This window comes from Arachis ipaensis, chromosome B10 (assembly GCF_059453495.1).
Source record: "Arachis ipaensis isolate K30076 ecotype BB chromosome B10, ASM5945349v1, whole genome shotgun sequence".
Lineage (NCBI taxonomy): Eukaryota > Viridiplantae > Streptophyta > Magnoliopsida > Fabales > Fabaceae > Arachis > Arachis ipaensis.
In genome coordinates, this window is record NC_142435.1 from 123711089 (window position 1) to 123723949 (window position 12861).

Consider the following 12861-nt stretch of genomic DNA (forward strand, 5'->3'; position numbering starts at 1 on the left):
ATACAAGAGATACAAAATTTTCTAAAATAGTATAATAAAATAATAATTTATTTCATATTAATACCATATAAAAATTAGGTATTAACTTAATAAAAAATTAAATAACTAAAATCGTATATTTAATAAAAATATAATTTTAAAGTATTAAAAATATATTTTGAAAATGAACCAACAAATATGTTTTTATTATTTTCGATGCGTAAAAATGAATTTTACTTTTCACAAATTTATTGCGTTTTTTAAAATATGAAAAGTTAGAAATGAAAATTATTTTTTAAAAATAAAAATAAAAAATATTTTTCAAACCAATTTTTTTAATTTCTTATGTAATTATTATGATTCTAAAAATCAGACTAGATCGGTTGGACTGAAACTGGAAACTTCTACCGTTTGATCTAGAAAGAAAAACTGCCATTTCAGAAAACATTTGAGAATCGTTGATCCGGTCGATCGGACCAAATCGTCTGTCATCGCGCTATTGTCGTACTCCAACTCTCCAACCCCTGTTCATTCTCACGGTCTTACCAAAACAGTTTTTTCCTTGAGCTTGGCATTCGTCGTTCGTCTGCTCAACTACACTTCTACGGCCGTTCGTCGCATTCAGGAGCTTTCGTTATCGTATGGTTGTCGTGCTCCAAGTCTCCAACTCATATCCTCATTCACCGATCGGCAGTTTCTTCCTCGAACTCGGCGTCGGTATCTGATTTTTTCGTCTGCTTATCTGCACTTCTGTCGTCGCCTGTCATTGTGCTCGTCGACTGGTCACTGTCGTCTAGCCGCTCTCTCTCACACTTTGCCCAATCGAAGGTAATGCTTCTCTGTTCGCTGCTAGCCTGTTTTTTGTGCTTTTTTTTTAGAAATTATCAAATTATATTGATTATCGAATGATTGTTGTCTTATCGATTAGCTTTGCTCGCTCCTGATGTAATATATTGTACTCTGGTTTGTGTCTTCATCGCTGTTGTGCTATGTATTTTGGACTCTACTACTCAATACTGTTGTACTTGTTCATTATAATCAGTCTTGTATTTATCCTCTTATTTAAATTGTGACCTTCTTGATTGAAATAGTGATATAATAGGTATTAAATTATTAATAATTGATAAGATAAAATGTTATTTATATATTTTATGATTTGCAATTTCAGTTATCATAATAGTATCAATCATAAAGTACCTACTAATAATAATACATATGTGAATATTTTTTGTTATTTAATTTTTAAATTTGTATCTTAATAAGATCATAAGATTTTGATTGATGTCATTTTATGTAGTATTTTAAATTTGAATAACATTTTAAAATTTATATTAAATTATAATTATAATTTAGTGTGTTTTATTTTATATTTTATTTATTATTTTATTATAAAATAACTATTTTAAATTAAATTATAATTAAACCAATTAAACCAATAAATTAATAACCAGACTGATTTAATTTTTAAAACCTTAATAATTATCAAATACTAAAATTATCAAATACTTATTTAATTATTTTGCTAAAAACTTAAGCAAATAAAATAAAATGATATTACTATCAAGTTCTAAAAACTAGTTCGAACTGACTGTCGAACCAGTCAAATCGCGAACCAAAGAGAATGTCGGTTCAGATTAATGCCAAAACCGTCCAATCAGAAAATCGTTGTTAGGCCGCTAAATCGGCCAAAAACCGGTCGGTCGAACCGACCGTGAACCGGCCGATTTTTGAATTTTAAGCAAAACGCACCGTTTTGTTCGCTCTGGTTGCCTAAACGTGTGAACCCCTAACCCTTTAGCATAACGCCATAACCCAACGTCTCCCAATCCCAACCCACCCAACCCAGCACAGCGGCGCAGCAGTCCCTCTCCCTCCCTTCACCCTCGAGCTCGTCGTTCCTGTCACCGCCGGCAAGCTGTCTCCGTCACAACCGTCCAGTCGCTGGACTGCTCCCGCCGCCGTCGCAAGTTGGAGCTTCGTCGCCGATCGTGCAGCTCTCCACCATCATCGCCGTTTCAGCTCGGGAAGCACCATCGCCGGGCTCGCCTCCTGCCTCCGTCGCGCACTTCTGTTCCACCGTCGCCGGCGTCACGTGGTTCCACAGGTCAGTTCTATGAACCGGTTCCCCATGTGTGTTATGCTTCTGCCTTCTAGCTTCTAGGTTTTTTTTTTGAAACAATAATTGTTGAATAACTAATTAATTATTGTTGATTAATCTGTGAATTTGTTATGGATTGAATAATTGTTAATTAATTTGTGAATTTGCATGCTGTTATTGGTTGAATAATTGTTGGCAGATTGGATTATATTGTTGTTAGATTGAATTTTGCTGCTGTTATTGCTGCTGTTACCCCTCTGTGTTATGCTTCTGCCTTCTAATTTCTAGGTTTTTTTTAAACAATAATTGTTGAATAATTAATTAATTATTGTTGATTAATCTGTGAACTTGTTATGGATTGAATAATTGTTAATTAATTTCTGAATTTGCATGCTGTTATTGGTTGAATAATTGCTGTTAGATTGGATTATATTGTTGTTAGATTGAATTTTGCTGCTGTTATTGCTGCTGTGATTGTTATTAGATTGGATTATATTGTTATTGGATTGCTGCTAATTTTTAGGTATGGATTATATTGTTATTGTTATTGGATGTTGGCATTTTGTGTTTGGTTGTTTTTTTTTTTTTTTTTGTTATTTGACTTTTGAGTTTGTATTTGAATGAGATCATAACATTGTGGTTTATGTAACGAGGATGATATTTTAAAGTTTATATTAGACTATAATTATATTTTAGTGTATTTATTTCTATTTTATTTATTATTTTATTATAAAACAATATTTTTGGTTGAACCACGGTCGAACCAGTTGAACTACTGAACCAGAGAGGTTTGATGACCGATTCGGTTTTCAGAACCTTGATTTCTATAGTTACTGATGACGTCGGCCGAACCGTAAAATATCCGTTGGTCCATTCACAATCTCACCTCACCTCACCTCACAGAGCATGATGCTATCTATCTATCTATCTTACTATCTATCTTGCTGCAAAATTATCCAAACCAAAGACGAAAACTTTTTTATAATTGGTCATCGACATGCCTGAATCTGCTTAGACATTGTAAAGCGTCTATGTCTGTGTCCCTGCTTCTGCACCTTCCATCCATTCATCCCTGCATAACAGGTTAAACCTCTTCTTTTGCTTTCATATGCACTTCAATTAAATTCATTCACTCCATTTGCTTCTTTTCTTCATTGTTTAGATAATTGTGTAGCTTTTATGGTCATCTTAATACTCTGTTCTTCAACCCTGTGTTCTAGCAGTATGTCATATTGTTGTGCCTTCGCTGACCCCAATGTCTATCTTCTGAGAAATAATGGGTTCTTGGGTGGAAGCAGTTCTGTGAAAGTGAAGATTTTGACTAATGGGTCTTCACTAAATCAGAAGAAACTTGGAAGAAGACAAGTGGGTCTTCATGCCTTTGGCACAAAGTGTGCACACGTGGTTGTGGAAAAACGCAAGAGAAAAATGGGAGTGTTCTCTGAAGAAGTTATTGGAGTTCTGAAGTCTATTTTGGATCCAAATTCTGCTCTTTCCTACTTCAAGATGGTTGCTCAGTTGCCAAATATTTTGCATACCACTGAAGCATGCAATTACATGCTTGAGTTGTTGAGGGCTCACATGAGGATTCAGGATATGGTCTTTGTCTTTGATGTAATGCAAAAGCAAGTTATTAATCGAAATTTGAATACGTATCTCACAATATTTAAGGCTCTTTCAGTTAAAGGTGGGATTCGGCAGGCGCCATTTGCACTTGGAAAGATGAGGGAAGCTGGTTTCGTCCTGAATGCTTATTCATATAATGGGCTGATCCATTTACTACTCCAACCTGGGTTTTATAGAGAGGGTTTGGAGGTTTATAGAAGAATGATCTCGGAAGGGCTTAAGCCTAGCATGAAGACATACTCAGCACTGATGGTAGCACTAGGGAAGAAAAGGGATACCAGAACCATTATGGATTTGTTGGAAGAGATGAAAACTTTGGGATTGAAGCCAAATATGTACACATATACCATATGCATTAGAGCACTTGGTAGGGTAGGGAAAATTGATGATGCCTGTGCGATTTTAAGGGAAATGGATGATGAAGGATGCGGGCCTGATGTTGTCACTTATACAGTTCTGATTGATGCTCTTTGTAACGCGGGGAAGCTTGATAAGGCCGAGGAATTATATACAAAGATGAGAGAGAGCCATCACAAACCTGATCAGATAACATATACTACTTTGATCGACAAGTTCAGTAACTGTGGCAACTTGGATATGGTGAAAAGATTCTGGAGGGAGATGGAAGCTGATGGTTATGAACCTGACGTGGTTTCCTACACAACATTCATTGATGCTTTATGCAAATCTGGGAGCATTGATCAGGCCTTTGCTATGTTAGAAACGATGAAGATGAAAGGAACTTTTCCAAATCTTCATACTTACAACACTTTGATCTCTGGACTTTTGAAGAGGAAAAGATTAGATGAGGCATTAGAACTTTTCGATAATATGGAATCTTTGGGCGTTGAACCTACTGCTTATTCATATGTTCTGTTCATCGACTATTATGGAAAGTCCGGTGATCCAGGAAAAGCTCTTGAGACCTTTGAAACGATGAAAAAGAGAGGAATTGCGCCTAGTATAGTAGCATGTAATGTATCTTTATATAGTCTTGCAGAAATGGGTAGGATCAGAGAAGCAAATGATATATTCAACGATCTTTACAACTGCGGACTTTCACCAGATTCAGTAACCTATAATATGATGATGAAGTGCTATAGCAAAGCAGGTCAAATAGACAAAGCCATAGAGCTTTTGGATGAGATGATAAGCAATGGGTGTGAACCAGATATAATTATGGTTAATTCGTTAATTTATATGCTTTACAAGGCCGATCGAGTTGATGAGGCCTGGGAAATGTTTGGGAGATTGAAGGATTTGAAGCTGGCTCCGACGGTAGTGACATACAATACTCTACTTGCTGGCTTGGGGAAAGAAGGAAAAGTCGAAAAGGTTCTTGAACTGTTTGGGAGTATGACAGAGTCTGGATGTCCTCCTAACACAATAACTTTCAACACACTCCTTGATTGTCTCTGCAAGAACGACGCAGTTGATTTGGCTTTGAAAATGCTATGCAGAATGACGATGATGAACTGTAGTCATGATGTTCTGACTTATAACGCCATCATCTATGGGTTGATCAAAGAAGACAGAATTAGTTATGCATTCTGGTTTTTCCATCAGATGAAGAAATCTCTCTACCCTGATCTCGTAACTTTGTGCACCCTCCTTCCTGGTGTTGTACAGTATGGAATGATAGAGGATGCTATCAAGATTGTCATGGAATTTGTTTATCAGGCAGGTTTAGAGAAAGGCAAACAATCCTTGGAAGAACTAATGGAATCCATTTTAGTTGAAGCGAAAATTGAAGATGCCATTCTATTTGCTGAAAGATTGGTAAGTGCTTCTGGTTTCCAAGATGACTGTGTAATATTACCTCTAATTAAAGCCTTGTGTAAGCGGAACAAGATCCTTGATGCTCAAAAATTATTTGATAAGTTCACCAAAACTTTTGGAGTTCGCCCAACCGTTGAATCATATAATTGCTTGATGGATGGGGTTCTTGGATCTAATATGACTGAAAAAGCTTGGGATCTTTTTGTGGAGATGAAGGATGCAGGTTGTCATCCAAATATTTTCACGTATAACTTGCTGCTCGATGCTCATGGTAAATCTGGGAGGATTGATGAACTCCTTGAACTTTTCAATGAACTGCAGAGTAGGGGATGCAAGCCTAATGCCATAACCCATAACATTATCATCTCTGCGCTTGTGAAATCTAATAGCATCAATAAGGCATTAGATTTGTATTATGAGCTCGTAAGTGGTGATTTCTCTCCCACTCCCTGCACTTATGGACCACTTATAGATGGACTTTTAAAGAGCAGGAGATTTGAGGAAGCAATGAAGATCTTTGAGGAGATGCTAGACTATCAATGCAAGCCAAACTGTGCTATTTTCAATATTCTCATCAATGGATTTGGGAAAGCTGGAAAAATTGATGTTGCTTGTGATATGTTCAAGAGGATGGTTAAAGAGGGAATAAGGCCAGACCTGAAGTCTTACACAATTCTTGTAGAGTGCCTATGCTTGGCCGGAAGAGTCGACGATGCCGTGTACTACTTTGAGGAACTAAAGTCAACTGGCCTTGATCCTGATAGAGTTTCGTACAATCTTATGATCAATGGGCTCGGAAGATCACGCAGGTTGGACAATGCTCTTTCTCTTTTCAGCGAAATGAAGTGTAGGGGAATTTCTCCTGATCTTTACACTTACAATGCATTGATTCTCCATCTTGGGATCATTGGAGAGGTGGACCTAGCCGGAAAGATGTACGAGGAACTGCAAGCAAGGGGTCTGGAACCTAATGTCTTCACTTATAATGCTCTCATTCGAGGGCATAGTTTGTCGGGAAACAAAGACAGAGCTTTCAATGTCTACAAGAAGATGATGGTACAGGGGTGCAGCCCCAACAGACAAACCTTTGCTCAACTTCCTAATAAATGCTGATTTCACTCACAGGATCATTCTGGTGCAAGCCTTTAATCTCAATGATAGAGGCCTTTAAGGTAATTATCAATATTTTTTACCAAGAAAATTTTTGACTACCTATGATAATGAGAATATTAGATATCTTGGTAACTTTATATCATTTTGGTTTCTTCAGGGATACTCTGCTCCTTTGCCTCATTGCTGTGTGTATATGTATTAATGTGCAAATTATTCACTTCATATGCTGGCAACTGCTGCTGATTAATGGTAGAAGTATTTAACTTGTGCAGACACAGTACTTGCTATGATTTTTAAGGACCAATTCTTTCTATAAGAACTATTGAGTATATTTCTGCCAGTTTGATAAATTTATTTTATGGTTATAATACAAACTAATTGTTTATGGTTACTTATTATCTTTCTATGCGATTGCAGGGATATGTGTAGATGGGAAAGGCATGAAGTTCGACTTTTGTGCAAAACTAAACCCGAGCAATTTAAAGATTTGTATATTTGAAATTGTAATCATATGTAAAGTGTAAAAGCAGTGTTAGATCAGAAATTGTAAATTGTAATAATATGCAATCAAATGAATATAAAAGGGTTTTCTTTTGGCTGAACAATATACACAACTAAACATGACTAAGTTTCCTATAATAAGTAGCCACTTAGAAGAACATTGAAAATATCGTTAATAGAAGTATTATTAAGAGTGGGAAAACATAAAAATGATATACAATTCAAATATTACAAATTTTCTTTTGATATATGTAATTATATTTAACACCGTTATGTGAGGCAAGTGATGACACATCATCTTAAATAATTTAGGGTTTTTTATTTATTTTTAGATTTTGAATTAAATTTCTTATGATTTCTAATAAAATTTAATAAATAATTAAATATTTGAAGTTGAAAAAGTATTTTATGTTTTTAGGAGTTTTGGACTTAAAAAATAGTAACGCCCAAAGCTTCAGAATAATATGCATATGCACCAAGTTGCCGTTGCCGATATCTGTAAGCTTTAATTTTCGCTCATCAGCAAGTTGCAACCCTGTGATGTCACTGTAACATGCACCAAGTTGAAGTTAAATTAGATCTGAAATTCTATTTCACGATCAAGAAAAAAAAATGCATCTCCTGTATAGCCAGAAACCTACTCAGCTTTACAGATAAATAGATACTAAGAATGTGATATTGTCTTTTATATGACAAGTTGTAATTGACTTAATACCCTCATGTTGTATTCCATTAATAATAATAAAATAAAAATCTCATGTTATAATATCGTGCAAGAGCTATAAGAGAGAGAGAGAGAGAGAGAGAGAGAGAGAGAGAGAGAGAGAGAGTCTATTATGTGATCAGAATAATTGTATGTAGTGTTAGATGAAAGGAACATGACCATTCAGAGGCAGTGTAATCACCAGTGCACACTATATATGAGATATAAAATAAAATATAATACATATGAGCACTATTGCTTCAGAAAAAACACCCTAACTTTCACTACTATCCGCTTTTGGTTCATGAGCTTCTTCAGCTTTTTCGTTTGCAGAGGATTGCTGCTCTTCCGGTGGTGCACTGGATTGAGCTGGCTTCTTGAACTGCACCAAGATCATCGTCATGTTGTCGCATCCCTCGCCACCGGCGGTTGATGGAGCCAAACACCGATCGAGTACTCTTTCGCACACTACAGAAAGCTTGGTTTCCTGCAACGAAAAGTAATCACACCACTCGATGAAGATGCATTAACAAAAAAGAAGAGTTGTGTTGGCCTTCGAAATCCGACATAAAACTTTGTCGAATCCCAATTCATGGACAAGACGCAATGATGTTGTTAGATTCATATAGCCGATCCCATCTAATGGGATAAGCCTAAGTTAAGCCCTAAGTTAAGAACTTGATGAGGATGCATTATCCAGATTCCAGACCAATAAGCATAGTACATGAATCAGAATGATGGCTAATTATTTGAATGCTGAAGAAAACGTTAAAACTAAGTGAGAACTTACAGAGCGCAATTGTTCATGAATAAAATCTACCAACTGTTGGCTTGACATGCAATCCCTGAAAAGTATCATGAGAAAATAAATTATTCGTTGAACGATGGCGTGAAGGAGCGTTTGCAGAAAGAATCTTTTTCAGAATCAAACACAGTCAGTGTAAACTGTAAAGTGTAAACAGCATAAATGACTCAAATTATAGTTAGAATCAAATGCACATATTAAAGCATAAGAAAAATACCATATGCCATCACAAGCTAGGACCATGAATTCATCTTCTTCACAAAGGTCGACCTATAATAAATGTCGCAACAAAAACAACGCATCAGTCATAATAGATGAATGCTTGAAGTCAAATACTCGAGAGTCGCAGTAAGTGCTAATCATGCATCTTAATATTCATTATATGATACAGCAAAATTAACCTTGTCACAAGGATCTGTGCACCACTTAAACGAATTTGCCGAATTGTATAACAAAAACTTACAGTGTTTATATCTGGATTGGCAGTTACAATTTGTTTTTCAGCGGGAAGAAATTTATTCTGTTTAAATTCCATGTCACCTGCAATAAAATATTAAAGGTTAGATACCTAAGCTGTGCTCACTCAAGTTAAAATTGAAAGAAGAGCAGCATACTAAAAAAGATTATTTGATTAATCTTTACAAAGTCAGATGCATAGTATGAAAGTTACCAATAGCTCTTGCAAGATTTAAACTTCCATTAACTCGTCCTGCGTGAATAAAACCACCAGCTTTTAAGATTCTTTCCTTTTCAATCTCAAGCTCAGGTTTGTGATCTCTAGACAAATTGTATGCCTGTAGAGAAGAGTCATAGTAAAACATCTTACATAACTCACCAAGATCTGTAACATTTAAAACTTGACATATATATGAAGTGTTCCGGGGCGGGGAGGAAGAAAGAAACAATGCATATTATGAGCAATTTATACTTCATCAGTACTTGTGTAAGCAGTGAAAGCTTAATCAAAATTCAAGAATTTCGTTTTTCTAAAGTTACCTGACCCTTTCGAGAAATTACACAACGCGAATCACCAGCATTTGCAACAAAAAGTTGGTTGTTTCTAATAACAGCAACACAGGCAGTGCTTCCTGAAGTTGGGCCAGCAAAATCAGCATGAGGTCCCTAAATACAGTAAACAAAATCAAATTAAAGAATGCCAAAAAAGAAAAGTAAACTATATAAAGGGAGATGTTTACTAAATTTTCAAATTATCAGACGCACATAAAACATGCACCTCTAGAGAAACCAAGTATATCCAATGAAACTGAGACAATATCAAGTAAAACTTAATCAAATGTCATACCTACCTCCTCAAAAGCCCAATCATCAACTTGGTCACCACCATCGGTACCTTTTGGAGACCAAATCAACCCTTCTATCATTCCAGTAAACTTGTTTATCTTATCCCCCAACACTGATAATTCCCTCCATCCCCTTTGACCACGCATCATGTCATCCATTCTGCATAATATCAGAAGAACCAGTTCATAACTTCCTTTCGAGACGGATTCGGTGACCACATTTTCTTCTGTCTCGATTAGACCAGGAGACAGAAGATATAGTGCAATAGCTCAGATAATGCAATAAATTAAACAATACACAACACTAATAACCGGAGTGTGTGAAACATTTCAAACAGACTGTGTGTGAGACCCTCATGATCCAAACAAAGGTTTTAGATGGTACCGAAAACAGCTGATACTAAACATATTTAGAAAACAAGTTCCTGTTATAAGGACAGAGAAAATTGTCATTAAGCATAGTATGAGGCCCCCTTTTCGTCTAACCTTAGAAATGCTTTCTGAAGAGAGGTTCCTATATCTCCATCTGCATATTCTTTACTTCTGAGCACCTGTTGATGAAGAAACTTTGCACAAAACTTTGCAACCACCTTACCTAAAATTTTGCAACCACCGCAGAAGAGGCAGGAATAGGAGGTTTAAATATTTTCCAAAAGGCATGAAATATACAGAGTAAAACAAGCCATTGGTAATTTATCACTTGTAGTAAAAAAGGCATTCTATCATCAATCCAAGTAGACAAGCTATTACAGATCTTACATACCTCCATGCCCATCGTAGACACCAAAAAACGAAGTAGAATCATCCAGATCAGTATATGCAGCATGCTAACAAAAGGGTGGAAAAATGGAAAGATTATCACTGAATAGAATAAAAATCATGAAAAATTAAAATCCGAAATTGCAGTATATTCGCATATATATCTTCTAGTCCCCTAAAAACAACAGCATCTTTCAACCAAAATATAAGCCAAAGCTTATTCAGCATGCTACTTCAACAAATACACTACTAACATCAGATGCTGTCAAAAACAATAACAAAAAGAATGACTAACAAATCACGATGCCCACCATGAATGCCTTAGATCAGAGTATAGAACGTTAAAAAAAAGAGAAATTAGCTCACAAAAGAAATAACTATTAGCATATAATTCTTGGTTCCTCCTGTCTATTTTTGCAACAGATTAATTTCATACAACATAAAAAGTGTATCTTGTCAATCCTTAAACAACATCATTGAAAATACACCAACATTTCGGAAGGCTAAATGAAGCAGGAACCAATGCTGCCGCAATCCAGCAAACAATTCAATGCAACTAGACTAAAGTTGTCAAACAGGTTCAGAATGCATTGGCAGATTCAATATATAAAAACCTAGCAATTTTTCAATTATTACTCACAGCATCTTCCATTGTTGCACGCCAGCCTTGCATGGATGATAAACCATATCTAAGACGGTCATTTTCACCATCTTCAGAAAACTTTTCAGTTTTGGGTGTGCTTAGATATATTCCCATTCCTGTCCAAACAATAACATGTGAGCATACTTCAATTTATTTAAAAAACAAGAAAATGAAGAAAACGTATACCAAACTAAGTCAAAAAGAATACAAGGATGCAATATTGTAGCTCTGGAAGCATCATGAATTTTAAGGAGCATTGAAAAGGGAAATATAGAACTAGCACTACAATGTCACAGGTAATACTAACTATGAAGTTACACTATATCCACCTAAAACATCTTCCTAATCATCCTAGGATGCCAAATTCCAGTTACATTTCTAAAGAAATTATTGATCAAGGAATGCTTTGAAGTCGGAAACTAAATAGACTCCAACCACAAAGTGGTCATCTCAATATTTCTTTCTCTCTTTCTTTTTTTACCACTCTCACTCTCAGGATTCAAGGAGACTAGCATTGAATTAGGATTAATCTGAAGTCAAGTACAAGATTATCATCAAAGCTGAACAAGGAGAAGCGCAAGAAGGAGCATTCTATATATAGGATATTTTGCAGGGATGACAACTGAACAATGTAAAGTGTTAACATCACAGCAATAACCTAAACAAAAAGAAGGATACTTAACAAATTATCAAGTATTAAGAGGCTGTGATTACAAATTACAATCATATAGCTAACAATGGAGGGACCATGCAAAGGAACAACAAACAAGATCAATAATCAAGAAAGAACCACAGTGATGATGATAGGAGCAAAATAACAGAAAGGAAACTTTTTATTTCTCTACGGAAAATAAACAACAAGTATGAGCTCACTTACTCAATAGCTGAGTGTCCCTTGAGTGTCACAGAACCAACCCAACTGAGAAATCCAAAAAGGAAAAAAAAAAAACTCTTTTTTACTTCTGAAACAACAAAGTGCTGGTGATGATGATGATGATGATGATGATGATGTGTATTGAAAAAGGGGTCTTTTGTAGTATGATCAATAATCGGAGGAGAATTGACCCAGAGAATAGAGAACCAGTGATAAGAGGGATCACAAGTAAAGGAAGAAACTTTGCAGAAGCTTCGTTGATTTGAGCGATTTGGGGTCTTCGAATTTTCTGGATTTCAAGGTTTCGGTGCTGTGCACAGAGTACTACAGCTCAACAGCTTCTTCATCATTCTCTCTCTTGGATTTTGTTCTCATCTACTTTCCTTGATATTTTAATATTTATTTTTATTTATAAGTTAAATTATATTTTTTGTTCTTGATTTTTTTTTTATTTTTTTAAAATATTTATAATATTAATTATATTTAATTTTGTTCATAATATTTTCATTTTATTTATAATAAAATTATTTCTGAATATTAATTTTATATAAAATGTTAAAAAAATTAAAATTTTTAAAAATAATTTTTACACAAATTAAAAATATTAAAAATAAAATTAAATTAATAAAAAATATTAAAAATAAAATTAAATTATTAAAAATATTTTAAAAAATTACTAA

General features: G+C 35.0%; 2 protein-coding genes across 6 annotated transcripts; one reads left to right on the forward strand and one right to left on the reverse strand.

Moving 5' to 3' along the window:
• Positions 1-1741: 1741 nt before the first annotated feature.
• LOC107623164 (uncharacterized) lies at positions 1742-7200 on the forward strand. 5 transcript variants are annotated; one of them, XM_016325331.3, is made up of 5 exons: positions 1742-2083; positions 2845-3160; positions 3298-6654; positions 6753-6844; positions 7013-7200. In XM_016325331.3, exon 3 carries the CDS (start codon positions 3302-3304, stop codon positions 6593-6595), a length of 3294 nt encoding a protein of 1097 aa, XP_016180817.1. In that variant the 5' UTR covers positions 1742-2083; positions 2845-3160; positions 3298-3301; the 3' UTR covers positions 6596-6654; positions 6753-6844; positions 7013-7200. The 5 variants fall into 5 exon arrangements, with proteins under 5 accessions (XP_016180817.1, XP_016180816.1, XP_016180818.1 ...); XM_016325330.3 differs by having other exon boundaries at positions 1744-2083; positions 3301-6654; XM_016325332.3 differs by lacking the exon at positions 2845-3160 and having other exon boundaries at positions 1759-2083; positions 3301-6654.
• Positions 7201-7930: 730 nt separating this feature from the next.
• Positions 7931-12571, reverse strand: LOC107623180 (putative protein phosphatase 2C 60). Its single transcript, XM_016325351.3, has 11 exons — positions 12185-12571; positions 11305-11423; positions 10669-10732; positions 10392-10500; positions 9912-10065; positions 9601-9726; positions 9275-9398; positions 9068-9144; positions 8822-8874; positions 8590-8644; positions 7931-8286 (listed from the first exon to the last, which is right to left on the reverse strand). The coding sequence occupies exons 2-11, from the start codon at positions 11419-11421 to the stop codon at positions 8074-8076; spliced, it is 1092 nt and encodes a 363-aa protein (XP_016180837.1). The 5' UTR covers positions 11422-11423; positions 12185-12571; the 3' UTR covers positions 7931-8073.
• Positions 12572-12861: the final 290 nt, after the last annotated feature.